At 42.3% G+C, this 15020-nt stretch overlaps 1 protein-coding gene across 9 annotated transcripts in view; it reads right to left on the bottom strand.

Annotated features, from left to right (window-relative positions):
* Window positions 1–15020, bottom strand: part of LOC139540031 (neuron navigator 2-like) — a 161362-nt gene that overhangs the window by 68458 nt on the left and 77884 nt on the right. For 8 of the 9 annotated variants that reach the window (XM_071343560.1, XM_071343552.1, XM_071343553.1 and 5 more), the window contains 3 exons: window positions 14033–14141; window positions 10000–10380; window positions 438–563 (listed from right to left, as the gene is read on the bottom strand). In XM_071343560.1, the coding sequence (XP_071199661.1) occupies window positions 438–563; window positions 10000–10380; window positions 14033–14141 (616 nt within the window). The remainder of the gene's footprint in view (window positions 1–437; window positions 564–9999; window positions 10381–14032; window positions 14142–15020) is intronic. The other variant, XM_071343559.1, reaches the window with a different exon arrangement.

Here is a 15020-nt window from a genome sequence, read left to right as displayed (position 1 = left end):
ACAGCTAATGGGGATCCTAATAAAATACCAAAATACCAATTACCTCCAAAAAGGAGTTGGTTGGCTGAAGACAATGGGGGGGGGGGGGGGGGGACTGTGAGTGTCTACTGTCTACTCCAAACCCATCCATTACCCATCCATAGCCTGTAGCACTGAGGAAAATGCAGTCTGTTTCCACTCAGACTCAGTCAGCCTCCCAACAATGGCAGCTCTGTTGCTTCTAGACTGATCCTATTGGATGACTCAACATTCTACTGGATTCTTTGGCAGAAGCAGGGACCTAATCCACAAACCAATCCAAAACGGGCTAAACTTACAGTAAACCTCTGTCTGGTACATGGTTCCTCGATAGGAACGTGTGACTGTACAGAAGCCTCACCTGACCCAGACACTGCAGGTGGGGTGACGGGACAGGGGAATGGGTGGTGCTGACCTACCTGTCAGTGGCGTCCCCTTGGCCCTTGAATGTGTTGCGATGGAGCGTCTCTCGGACGGCGGCCATGCCATCTGGCAGGCGGTTGAGGCAGTGCGTGTACCGGCTCAGTCCGCCGTCCGTCATGTAGCTGCAGACAGACAACACAACAGGCCTGTCAGTCACAGTCTCTGTACCTGTCTCAATATCGGTGTCTGTCCTGGTCTCTGTCCTTGTCTCTGTCACAGTCCCTGTCTCAGTCCCTGTCAGTCTTGGTCTCTGTCCATGTCTCTGTATTTGTCCCTGTCCTTGTCTCTGCCACAGTCCCTGTCTCTGTCCTTGTCTCAGTGTATATCTATGTCCCTGTTTCAATCTCTGTCCCTGTATATGTCTCGGTCCCTGTTTTTGTCCCTGTTTCAGTCTTTGTCCTTGTCTCAGTGCCACTCTGTCCCTGTCTCGGTCCCGGGTCTCTGTCTCGGTCCCTGTCTCGGTCCCTGTCTCTGTCTCTGTCCCTGTCTCTGTCTCTGTCCCTGTCCATGTCCCTGTCTCTGTCTTGGCCCCTGTCTCGGCCCCGGTCTCTGTCTCGGTCCCTGTCTCTGTCCCTGTCTCTGTCCCGGTATCTTTCTCGGTCCCTGTCTCTGTCCCGGTCTCTGTCCCGGTATCTTTCTCGGTCCCTGTCTCTGTCCCTGTCCCGGTCTCTGTCCCGGTCTCTGTCTCTGTCTCGGTCCCGGTCTCTGTCTCGGTCTCTGTCTCGGTCCCTGTATATGTCACATCTCTGTCTCTGCTGTCTTACATGACAGGCTGTTCTGATCCTCTTCACTGACAGGATTACAGCCTCAAACACATTACAATCCTGTTATATACTTTTATACTGTGTCTGACCTGAAGACCCCTACACAGAACAACCATGACGTATGTCATCCCGAAAATGCACTGGAGACAGCTCAATTGGTGACGCATATTTGGTTCGTATCATCTGGTAATACTAACGCTGTTATTCTGCATAGTATGTGTGTGATGTCAGTGCCAATAATACCGCTAAAAAAGAAAAACAACGATATCTCCTGTCAACGCGGCTACAGAATACGGCACGGCCATTCAGAACGATCACACCATCCCTGCAGTTGGAGAGGTGGGGGTTTGACATGACGGATGTAATGACAACATATAAAACAAAAGAACGCGCCCAAAGTCATCTCGGCATTGTATGCGGAGGGCATACGAGACGATTAACCCGCCGCAGCTAGATAAACATTCACATTTGCTCTCAGTCAACACCAACTAACCCTCCATAATTACCCATTTCCAGTTACTCATTTAGAGGGCCATTGTCATGCCTTTAGCCCAGAGCAACGCCATAGGCTTACCAGCTTAGGTTGAGATAAATTCATTGAGGCAGTCCCATTGAAAAACACAGCTTTACTGTCATCCCTGCAACTTCACATAATCCCAGGCACGGTTTCACGCTAATCCTGGTGACACAGGGAGTCTCAGCTTGTCTTGGAGTGTGACAGGAAATCATGGGAAACTGCCTCTGTTTAAACTACCACTCATTAAACACATACAATTGCTTCCCAAGCCTGTAGTACTACTTTCGTGAAAATATTTATGGTTTTGTTACTGCAAAGCATTTTCTATCTCTAACTGTTAGGAGAGCTGACCAACACCCAACCTAAGGGCTTGGTTATCGAAACAAAAAGTGAGGAAGTTTATGTTACCATTGTCATGTTGTGTGTCCCAGAGCCATTTATAACCATGTTTATTAATGGCTTTAGTGTGTACAGACATGACAGCTCCCAAATCATTGTTGAAAAGGTGAATTTGAGTCATAATGAAAGCGACATTTTAATGTGACTACTGATTAACTTGGGGTTTGTCCTCGTTTTGTTCACACATTTTGGGAGTCATTATTTTTGTTAGCACACCCACCTCGGCAAAAGGTGCCTGACCCTAAACTGAAGGTACTAGAACCCCAAAGACAAAGAATGACACATATTAAAATGCTATATGTAGTGCATGAAAACCTGCTAGACATTTAACTAAGTGCTCCAGTCAGTTTAGGCTTTTTCACATAAAACTTTTTTTTCTTCTGCTTTTAATTTTTTTTTGAGTAGATTGGAAACATACCTGTCAATATTGAGCTTCTAGAAAATGCCAATCCTGCAGGTTGGTCAGAGGAGAGATTTCACTACTGAATGGTTAACTAAGGCTGGTCCAACACAAAGTCATCCGAGTCACCCAGCCAGTTCTCCTTTACTACTATCCTCTCTTTCTTTATCTTTATCTTTCTCTGTCACTCTCTCTCCTTAACACAACTGCCTCTCTCTCTCTCTCTCTCTCTCTCTCTCTCTCTCTCTCTCTCTCTCTCTCTCTCTCTCTCTCTCTCTCTCTCTCTCTCTCTCTCTCTCTCTCTCTCTCTCTCTCTCTCTCTCTCTCTCTCTCTCTCTCTCTCTCTCTCTCTCTCTCTCTCTCTACCACTCTCATCCCTGTCAAGTCTGTTCAGATGGAGGAGCTCTTCAGGAGGAATGATTGGTAACAAAAGGAGCAGATGAAGGACCAGGGAGCTGCAAGCTCAGTGTTTCAGGCGGAGGCAGAGTGAGAGGGGAAGGACATGGCAGTACAGGACAGGAGAGCCCCAGCACAGGAGGGGAGGGGGTGTTGTTTGCGGAAGGGGTAGGGGTAAGAGGAGGGGCCGGGGTAAATGTCTTGGGGGTATGGGCTGTGATTCAGGGAGTAGCTGATTAGAATGATTTTCCTCTGAGCATCTTCCCCCACTAACTGGAGGAGGGATATGATTCGTTAAGGCTGCAATAGGTAACTTTTTGGGCGACCCAACCAATTTCACATAGAAATGTGAGTTATAGATCTGTCATTCTTATTGAAAGCAAGTATAAGAAGCAGTAGATATGTTCTATGTGCGCTATTTCTATGCTGCCCATTCCTAAGTTTCCTTTTACTTTCGGTTTTATACACCAGCTTCAAACAGCTGAAAATACAATATTTTTGGTTATGGAAAATATATTTAAAAGCGGTGTAGATGGTACAATTATTCTCTACACAATGACTGCTTTTTTTTGTCAAATAAACTGAAATTAGGCAAACTTTTAGAATTTTAGGAATCAGGAAATTACCCTCAAACTGAGCAAACAGAGAGACTATGATTTGATTACTTCTCAAAATAATTTGTACAAAAAGACATACTGTATAGAGGAATCCTTACTCTCTAAAAAGTTACTGTTTAAGCCAACCTGATTATGGGCTTTAGGTAATAACACTTCATAGTGAGTGATGAAAGAGAAAGACACCAACCTAAATTAAATATCACCTTTCATCTCAAAGATCAGGAAGTACCAATTACATGCAAGCCCCGGCAGCACTAGCATGAACAAAAGGCCAGAATTTCCTCTGATAAGCAAAAGACCTAAATAGCAGCCACATTTCCTAGGATGAACTCTTTTGAGTGTTTCGAGGTTGACAGTGACTGATGTGACTGGAGCTATACTGTAGGCAGCTATTAAAGCTGAGTCAGACCAGTTGTTGACTAACCAGCCAGACAGGTAAAAAGCCCTAACCTTTGTCAAAGGAGGGAGTGGAGTGTATGCCTTATGCCTTCCTGTAAACAAAAAACAGCACCTACATGGGGAAACAAAAGATAAGTTATGATTTTTAATTAAACGCCTTTTGCAATGAGACGCGCCACAGCAGATGACTCATTGACTGGCTCACTTTGTTATTAAGACAGAAAAAAAAGTAATACAATGCAAGCAAACCAAGTACACAGCAATATATTTCCAAGCAGGTCAGTGGTATATGGTACCCACAACCCACCTGGCCAAAGCGCAAGTTTATAGAAGTGGTCTAATGTTGGTCCCTACCTCTTCAAAGGGCATAAAATCAATAACTTGAATATCTGCCAGTGTTTAGGTTTTAGAGCTGCATGCTTGCAGTGGGTCATCCATTAACTCTGGTTACTGAACAACACCGGATGGTTTGAGCAGAGACAGTTAGCCTGCAGCAGGTCACTCATTTGTACTAAGTCACTGAACTCTCGACCACGTCAGGCCTGGGTTCAAAACAGAGTGAAACCCAGTAGAGTTTACAGGTCACGTTAGTATTAGTATCACCTAACCAGATTTTTTTTTTTAAATAGATTTTTTTTAAATGGGCAAAATATTGTATTTATTTATTTATACATTTTAAATACATTCCAAAATATATAACAGCATTCATTTAAAATGTATATATAAATATAGGTAAAATGTATATCACAATATATGTTAAATGGATCAGAAAATGTATTTCATGTATTTAAAAATACATTCTGAAATAGATTAAAGAATGTATTTTAGAATATATTTTCACATGCTTTTTCAAACCGTTTTGTGTTGCAAAATGCGAGATCCCACTGACTCTTAAGTAAAAAATAATTTTAAGTACTACTTAAGTCGTTTTTGGGATATCTGTACTTTACTATTTATATTTTTGACAACTTTTACTTTTACTCCACTACATTCCTAAAGAAAATAATGTACTTTTTACTCCATACATTTTCCCTGACACCCAAAAGTACTCGTTACATTTTGAATCCTTAGCAGGACAGGAAAATGGTCCAATTCAGACTCTTATCAAAATAACACCCCTGTCATCCCTACCGCCTCTGATCTGGCGGACTCACTAAACACAAATGCTTCGTTTGTAAATTACTTCTGAGTGTTGGAGTGTGCCCCTGGTAATACGTAAAAAAAGTAAACATTTATAATTGTGCCGTCTGGTTTGCTTAATATATGGAATGTGAAATGATTTATACTTTTACGTAAGTATATTTTTGCAATTACATTTACTTTTGATACTTAAGTATATTTAAAGCTAAAGACTTTTACTCAAGTAGTAGTATACTGGGTGACTTTCACTTTTACTTGAGTCATTTTCTATTAAAGTATCTTTACTTTTACTCAAGTACTGTAGGACAATTGGGTACTTTTTCCACCACTGACCGTACTTACAAATATAGTTAGGATTTTGTACAAAAAGAGTCACCTGACTGGTATCTTAGCAGGTAGAGTAGGGAACTATGGAACATTCAAGGACCTGAGGGTATGAGGTCAAATCCCGTTTTAAAGGCGCACTATTTCGATAAAAAGAAAGAAAGTGAAACCACAGTTTCTGCGCTGTTGTTTAAATAATTTGTTTTATTTAGTATAGTATAAACTTCTGTCTTAAGCATCCTAAATAATGCCATAGATGCAGTTTCTGAAAAATTGTAAACTTGAAGGCAAAAACGGGAAGCATGATGTGAACTCAGTGTGTATTCCAACTGATTACAGGCTACTAAAGCCAACGACGTATCGCTGCACCACAGCGCTTTGATGAAAACAGTGGAGAAAAAAAGACTTGTATCTGATCATTAAACGTTGCTATTTAATGCTGACCAGCAGATGTCACTAATGTGCATTGTGAACAGATTAGGAAGCTCAGCGTAATAAACTGTTTTTCAGCACAATATAGTGAAAGCCTTTGGAAAGCCTCAGGTTCCCATCACTAGCTGTTGACTGTATTAAAAATGAACCCTCAGATGGCTCTTCAGTATCACATGCACTTATGTCAGTCTCATTGCTCCTGTAGAACAGGCAGTGTACAAACTTAACCTTCAACCAGAGAACACAACATAACACATTAACTGGCATGACAATCCGTCACATGAGGAGGCCAAAAAGCACTACGACAAAGCCACGCCCCCAACACACCATGCCTCCAAGTCTTCTAATAAGCTACCGCTGCTACAATATATTTTGTCAAAATTTGGCTTGGGCTGTGAACCGTATATACCGTATACCAGGGTATTTGGAAATAGCCTTGGGCTGGTTTTTCAAAACCCCTCAGTACCATTGAAACAATTATTTTGAAGTTTTTCAACACATTTTTATATTTGTAGCTACTTTTTAAGTAAATACCTGCAGTCAACTTGTGCAATATGTTTGGAGATAAAGCAGACTGCATTCTTCATTTCACCTGTCACATTATTTTACATTATGAAGCTTACCATAGTTCCCCAGAACAGTTGAGCCAGTCACATGTTTGTTTGTAAATTGCACGATGGGAGAAAGCAGGAGCAGGTGAGTCCAGCTGTTTATTGACAGGGGTCTGGGTTTATATTGAAAGTCAACAGTGTTTTTTTTGCTTCAATAGAGTGATAAGAGACGTGCAACTATAGTTTTCCTTCACAGAAAATACATTAGTGCAACACATTCGGCAGGAAATAGCTTCATTGTAATCCGATGACAACAGAAGTGCAACACTATTTGGCTGGCAGCCCCACAAGTAAATACATTTACAATGAAAAAGCAAGGTCTTTTTTTGGCAAAAACCATATTTCTAATGTTTATCATAGAAGGAATGTAACCAGCTACATTTCCTCATGTTTTGCTTAAATTTAACCTTGCATTTTACCGGAGAAAGGTAGTCTGGCTACACCGAGAAAAGTACAGGAGAAAGGTGGCTACACATCAGTCAGAGCGCTGTCTTTTGATAGAAAGCCCATTTGTGAATTCTCATCCGAGTGGAAAAGAGCAACTGAAGCACAACATTAGTTTGATGCTGAGCAGAAATTACAATAAGAAGCATTTTAGAATGGTGTTTTATCTTTTTTTCCTGCGTTAAAAATGAAGAATTCTGCGTTAGGACAACCCCTACGTTTAACTTGCTAGTTATCTAAGTAAGTGGCTGAATTAATGAGACCACGGAGCATCATAGTGTGTTAGCTTTCTGCCGTGTTTGAGAAGTCAAAGCCCTTTGCATGAGTTATCTACAGCTGCCACTGCAGCTTGATTTCCTTGCGTTTTTCCTCTCTGTTCAGGGCCGTCTGCTCCTCCCCTATCTTCTCCTGAGCAGAGCAGGCAGGCCCATTGCCGTAGAGACTCCCAGACACCACACAGACACAGCGTGTACACAGTACTCTTCTTCCTTCAGACAAGCATGCTTCAAAACTTTGTTAATTTGCACAATGTCTCTTGTTCACATTCGCTTGTAAATATCCAAACTCACCAAAAATAACATTTGCTCTTACCTATATATGTATTACTTTATGAGTTGGATTGCCTGTCTTTACAATTTGTTTATTTTCATTTGTGCTAGTTAGCATATTTAGGTAGCAGCCTCCATGGAAATTCACTATTACTTGTGCTAATTTTGTTCGCATTCTGGTAATAGACGCCCAATGGGCTTTTTTGCGTTTTTGGCGCCCCCTTGTGTACTAAGCCAGTAATACCGTGAGAGAAGGACGGTATGATGATATGAAAATCTGCATACCGCCCAACCCTAGTCAAAATGCATTTTTATTGCACTAGACACATTCCAAAAGCATACCAAAAGTAATAACATGCATTTAAATTACTACAAAAATGACTACAAACATAATACATTATCGGTCATGTAGTGACTCCATGTCTTTCATGTGCATATGACAAATAAACAAATGAACTTGATGAGAGAATTGCAACTAACGTCCAACGGGCAGAACTTAACGTGTACTGGGTCGTTCCACGAAATGAGTACTTTTTTTTGCGTCCCAATATAGAATTTTAAAAGCCAAATATATATTGCCCTTTAATATACACCACATGGAGAGCTCAATAAATCTGATTTTCAATATGAATAAAGACTTACTAGTGCAAGTACTCTTTTTGGCAATTTTCTGGTGTTTTGGGGTGAAAACTGAGCATAACACGTTAACCCTGTTAACCATAGTTAGACAGGCTAGAAATTTGTGAATAATTAAAAAAAAATGTGAATCTTGCATTCAATTGCCCTTCCCTGTTGCACACAACACGCTTATATTCCCCCTGTCACATGGGGATTCATGGCTGATTTAACTAGTCATTACCAGTTGGAGGGCCGTTCAAGTGGATTTTTACCAGATGTTCCCACTTCCCACTTGGTTACGAATGCACCATAACACCGCTAACCAGCCACCGTAGAGCCGTATAATACCACTTATTGGAAGCACAAGACCTTGACATATTGTGGTGTGTTGTACGATGTATCGTTTTTGTTTAAATCGATAAAAACGAGAAATAAAAAATAGCAAAAACAGGCACTAGATTACTTATCATTACTTAAAGAAGCTGAAGAGAGGCACTTACTATAGTCTTTTTTTTACCTCTTGAGATGGGAATTTCGTTTTTTTATGAAGTTGAACATGTGCTATTTATGACAGAATGTTAAAATTATGTGACAATTCAAATGATATCACTTCCAAAGAGTAATTTAAGAATTAAGAAGCTGAATTAGGAACCACTTTGGCCACCCTGTGGACCAGACGTCATAGCCATGTATTTCTGGAATATTGTCAGGGATTACATGCATTTCTGGAATATTGTCAGGGATTACATGCATTTCTGGAATATTGTCAGGGATTACATGCATTTCTGGAATATTGTCAGGGATTACATGCATTTCTGGAATATTGTCAGGGATTACATGCATTTCTGGAATATTGTCAGGGATTACATGCATTTCTGGAATATTGTCAGGGATTACATGCATTTCTGGAATATTGTCAGGGATTACATGCATTTCTGGAATATTGTCAGGCATTACATGCATTTGAGCAAAGATGCAAATATATCTACTGTACATGTATTTTTAAATATTTATATATGGAATAATTTTTTATTTTTTTGTATGGGAACTCGCACCCTTTGATAGGTCGTTCTATCCTTTGACAAAGTGCTATCACATCACCAAGACATTCATAATGAACTTGTATAAAGCCTTTCCAGAGCAGAACAAGGACCATGTCACCACTGACATTCTCCATTGCCTCCGGGTCCTAGAGGAAAATCCGATAATAAGGATGATTGTGGTGAACAACATCCAAGTTCTCCAGCATCTTGTGCCTGTTTCAACCTGACAAGGAGATGATGGTAAAGTAAACAGCTTATTTGGTCCAATTCCACTGAGACGAAACACACAGCATAATATGTCATCACATCATCTGCAGACATATCCTGACCTGCATTTGGCTCTGTGTCACATGACTTACCTCTTTGTGGAGACCTCTGGTTGACTGTGTGAGGTTGTTACCACAGAACCTCTGAGGCCCAGTAAAGGAGAGGATTCAAATCGAAGTTGGACCAGCATTCGTTCTCTAGGAGTGCATGTTGCATATGAATAAGAGTTCTCACTTTCTCATGTCATCTCAAGGCTAAGAAGAATATTTCCCATGAGCTGCTTTCTCTCTAGCGCACAAAGGGCAGATTCTTTTTTGAAATCATAACCCTCTTCCCCTTGAGAGCTTTCCAAATAAGACAGCATGTTACCAAGCTATCTTCCAAACGAAAGATGTCTCAAGTGATCTCTCATCTGTCGTCTGCCACAGACTTAGGGGTTCTCTCTGAGCTACCACTGACAACTAAGAGACATTAGCAGAGAGGACAGTCACACTCACAAGGACAGAAGACAGAAACACTACCATCTAGGGGCAAGAAAGCAGAACACAGAGGTGGTCCATTCATAGCAGGGTTATTGCTCTTCCCCTGGTTGCTTTCGTCAGTTGAATACACAAAAGTACAGATGTCGTGTGCACTCACCCACTGGAGACTTTGTCCATGCGGAGATTCTTCCCCAGCACGTCACCGTCGCTCATGTACCCCGTGGTCTCCATGGCGATGCCCTCCAGCTCCTCCGTCTTATCTGGCGGGTCCAGGTCAGACACACTGTTCCTCTCCTGGCCTGGTGTCTGCCTGCCGCGGAGGTAGAGCCCGCTCTCGGGGCTCACCATGCGACTGGCACTGCCCCGTGTTGCCACCTCGTACCCGTTCCCCACTGAGGGGGCGTCGCCCGCCTGCAGACGGGGGCTGGAGGGGCCCAGTCGCCAGGGCAGCGCTGGGTTGGGGCGGGGGGACAGGTTGAGCATGCCTCTCCCGCTGACCTCTGTGGTGACGCTGCCGTCAAAGGTGGTCTCCAGGGTACTGAGGAGAGAGAGGGAGGCGAGGATGGTGGAGGGGGGGGTAAGATCCAGATTCAAAATTAGACAGACCCCTGCTGCGAGAGGCTGTAGTGAGTCAGGAGCCAGACATGAACAAGTCCCTGTCCAGGGCAACGGGCTGTCACTCAAATAAATCAAAGGTTTGTTCAGGGGGTGAGTGGGTCAGGACAGGAGCCTGCTGAAACCAACAGCATAGCCCAGCATACATTTCAATATGCTGGTCAAGCTGGTCTGACCAGCATCATCTAGCTGGTCAAGCTGGTCTAACCAGCATGGTCTAGCTGGTTTTGTTGGTGACCAGCCTTCGCTGTGTTTTGGACACTGGTGACCAGCCTTCGCTGGGGGTTGAACTAGAGGTCGACCGATTAATCATTAATGGTTGATGATATTACTAGGTTAACTAGCTTGTCCTGCGTTGCATATAATCAATGAGGTGCCTCACAGCCTAATTCAACTTCGCCAAACGGGTGATGATTTAACAAAAGCGCATTCGTGAAAAAAGCACATTCGTTGCACAAATGTACCTAACCATAAACATCAATGCCTTTCTTAAAATCAATACACAGAAGTATATATTTTTTTAAACCTGCATATTTAGTTAAAATAAATGCATGTTAGCAGACAATATTAACTAGGGAAATTGTGTCACTTATATATGCAGCAGTTTGGGCCACCTGGCTGGTTGCGAAATGTGTTTCTTCCTAAGAAAGGCCGTAATTATTTGCCAGAATTTTACATAATTATGACATAATATTGAAGGTTGTGCAATGTAACAGCAATATTTAGACTTAGGGTTGCCACCTGTTCGACAAAATACGTAATGGTTCCGTATTTCACAGAAAAAATAAACGTTTTCAAAATGATAGTTTACGGATTTGACCATATTAATGACCAAAGGCTCGTATTTCTGTGTGTTTATTATAATTAAGTCTATGCTTTGATATTTGATAGAGCAGTCTGACTGAGCGGTGGGAGGCAACAACATGCTCGTAAGCATTCATTCAAACAGCACTTTACTGCGTTTGCAAGCAGCTCTTAGCAATGCTTGACACACAACACTGTTTATGACTTCAAGCCTATCAACTCCCGAGATTAGACTGGCAATACTATAGTGCCTATAAGAACATCCAATAGTTAAAGGTATATGAAATACAAATGGTATAGAGATAAATAGTCGACGCATCATAATTCCTATAACTACAACCTAAAACGTCTTAACTGGGAATATTGAAGAACTGGGAATATTGACCCACCAGCTTTCATATGTTCTCATGTTCTGAGCAAGGAACTTAAACGCTAGCTTTTTTTACATGTGTCACGACTTCCGCCGAAGTTGGTGCCTCTCCTTGTTCTGGGGGCGTTCGGAGGTCGACGTCACCGGTTTTCTAACCGCCACCGTTTCATTTTCCATTTGTTTTGTATTTATTGTTCACACCTGGTTTCCATTACATTATGATTTATTCCCTATTTAACCCTCTGGTTCCCACATGGTTTTGTGCGTGTTTGTTCTGTGTTTAGCTGTCGCTACTATTTTGTGAGCTGGATTGTTTTCCCTGCGTGGAATTTATTTTGTTGTCGTCTTGAGTAAAAGTCCGTTATTACTCATCCTCTGTGTCCTACGCCTGACTCCGTCCCACCTGCGGCACATCCACCCTTTACAACATGGCACATATTGCACTTTTACTTTCTTCGTTTTTTGCATTATTTAAACCAAATTGAACATGTTTCATTATTTATTTGAGACTAAATAGATTTTATTTATCTATTATATTAAGTTAAAATCATTGTTCATTCAGTATTGTTGCAATTGTCGTTTATTACAAATATATATATATCAAAATCGGCCAATTAATCGGTATCAGCTTTTTTTGGTCCTCCAATAATCGGTATCGGTATCGGCGCTGAAAAATCATAATCGGTCGTTCTCTAGTTTGGACACTCATGACCAGCCTTCACTGTGTTTTGGACACATACAAGCTTATGCTGGTGATGGTGGTATGCTGGTGACAAAGCTGGTCCATGCTGGTCTATGCTGGTCTATGCTGGTCCAGCATGGTCTAGCTGATCAAGCTGGTCTGACTATGCCCATCATTATCATATTTCCCAGCATTCTCTATTGCAGTTGATTTTTAGAATTGTTTGTTTCAATATCTTTTTTGTTTGTTGTGTTTTTGCATGTACATTGATTAATTAATCTTATAGTAAACAAAGATTAATAACATGTTTTTTTTATGTTTCTAAACTAATCCAATCTGTTAGTTGGACTTATTGCACCGGATACTGAAATGGTTGTTCCAGTTTAGATGGTTTGGGTTGTCTCATTTATCATACTTTCTAACCCTGGCAGTCATTCTGCAAACATATTATGGGTGAAGAAAAGTTGAAATTGTTGGATATCCCCACTCTGGCTAGATTCCAATAGGAATTAAACGTCACTTTGCAAGCCAGAATGATGTGACTTGATGCTGGTTTTGCTGGTGACCAGCATAAGTGTCCAAAACACAGCGAAGGTTGCTCAGCTACAAAAACACAGCGAAGGCACCACGAAAACACAACAAAGGCACCACAAAAACACAACGAGGCACCACGAAAACACTGAGGCTAGTCAGATGAGGCTAGTCACCAGCACCTATGCTGGACCAACCAATGCTGGTCTATGCTGGTTTTTTTCAGCTGGGGAGTTACCTCTCTCACTCTCTGACAAACTAAAGATCAGACTGGTCAAAATGGCAAAAATAAAATATGTTCAATATACAAAACAATAAATGTAAGGGGTGGAGAGAGAGAGAGAGCGAGAGAGACATGAGATGAGCCACTTCAACATGAAAAGCTGCATTTACATGCCGTTCAGAGAGCATGTCAATCAAAACCCCATCAAAACCCCATTCAAATGTATATACTATGAAAATGTTTGTCCTGGCTGAACAATCCTACTAGTTGAACTGAACCTTTCCCTCCCATATGATGCTAAAGAGTGTAGAAATGCTTTTGGCATTGTAAATCAGCCCACCAGGAGTGCTTTCATGTATATTCTCCCCTTTTATCAACTTGGGAGACAAAAGCAGCTTTTAACCCAGTGCTGGCTGACCACGGGGGTCCAGTCAACCCCTCTGAGCCGATTTCACGGCTGGGCTCAGGACGAGGCGACTGGGCAACACATCAGATTCATCAGACCAGAGACAAAAGAGGATGCCTCCAGATCAACATCTGCTCTACCAGTCCAACTGCCAATCAGGCTAAAGCCTTTAGACCCTAAGGCAGACTCTGTCATGTAGACAAGATGGAATCCAAATGGTTCACATGCAGCACATAATGGTCCTCATTTTGAACGCTTCCTTCCCACATCAATCAAAATGAATGTCATGTTTTTGTTTCACCCTGCTGTTCTTCTGCCCTCGGTAATAGATCGCTGATGCATTACTGAGCTTGTGAAGACCCTAACATTAAATGCTCTGTGGAGAGCACTTTGCAAAGTAAGTATGCAATCATGTTTGGGAAGTGCGGCGCCAAACCACTCAAATAAACCTCTCAATCCATAAGAGCATCAAAAATGACACACACACACGCACTCGCATAAAATGGGTGAGTAATGAGTGACACGCACAGATGGTGCTGAAGCAAGGTCAGTGATCTACCTGTGGCTGATCTGTGTTCCCCTCAGGCTGGACATGGTCTCTTCCAGGTTCTGCCTCAGATCGGCAATGTTCTTCACCGTCCGCAAGCGCCTGGCCTCAGGGTCTTCACCTAGAAGTAGAGGGGGTGGGTCTGTTAGAGACAGCCTACCTGAAACAGCTGCTACGTCAAACAACACACATGGCACAGGCTTGTCAGGACATCCTCAGAAATTCAGGACATCCTCAGAAATTCAGGACATCCTCAGAAATTCAGGACATCCTCAGAAATGTGCATCTTTCCTTCAAAGGTATCCATTAACACTTGAAACAGACCATTCACAACAAGAGGGTCCGAAACATTGCATACCGTCCTGTAGCTCCTTCAGGGCCAATCAAATCCCAAACCAGAAGAAATATACATACAACAACAACACAAACGCCATATGAATTCTCTGTGCTTTTGAGGAAAGAAAACGTTGAAAAAGTTCTTACGACCAGTCAAAACAGTTGCTGGGAAGGAGAAAAGCTTGGCCAACTAATTCATCCATTCACCCATTTCCCAAATAAACATAAGCAGTAGGTGAGTGGAGGGTGTTGCTGGGCAGATTGAAATGTATTTGCCTATCATGAGGGGGGAGGCAGGGGGGGAAGCCCCCCTCCACACACACACACACACGCTGCCGTGACATGGAAACGTGGACTGGAGAGCTGAGCAGCACTACCAGTCAAGGCATTCCAGGGGGGGCTTGAAGGGAGCACAAACGAGCCCATTCACAGGGCTAAACCTGCCCTTTACAACACCACTAACTCCTTACAGGCAGCCCTTTGATGGAGGGATTGTGTAACTTTTCTCCCGTTTTAAAGCTGACCTCCCTTGACGAAGTCCCGTTTCACGCCAGCTTCACTGAGAAACATAACGGTGAGGGCTGACGGAATGTTCTGCCGGCAGAATAACGGTCACATGCTCTGAATGCTTTGAGAGCATGAACAAACTTTGCTCTGCGAATGA

Source organism: Salvelinus alpinus, chromosome 15, assembly GCF_045679555.1.
Source record: "Salvelinus alpinus chromosome 15, SLU_Salpinus.1, whole genome shotgun sequence".
Classification (NCBI taxonomy): domain Eukaryota; kingdom Metazoa; phylum Chordata; class Actinopteri; order Salmoniformes; family Salmonidae; genus Salvelinus; species Salvelinus alpinus.
This window is presented reverse-complemented; position numbering and strand designations above follow the sequence as displayed.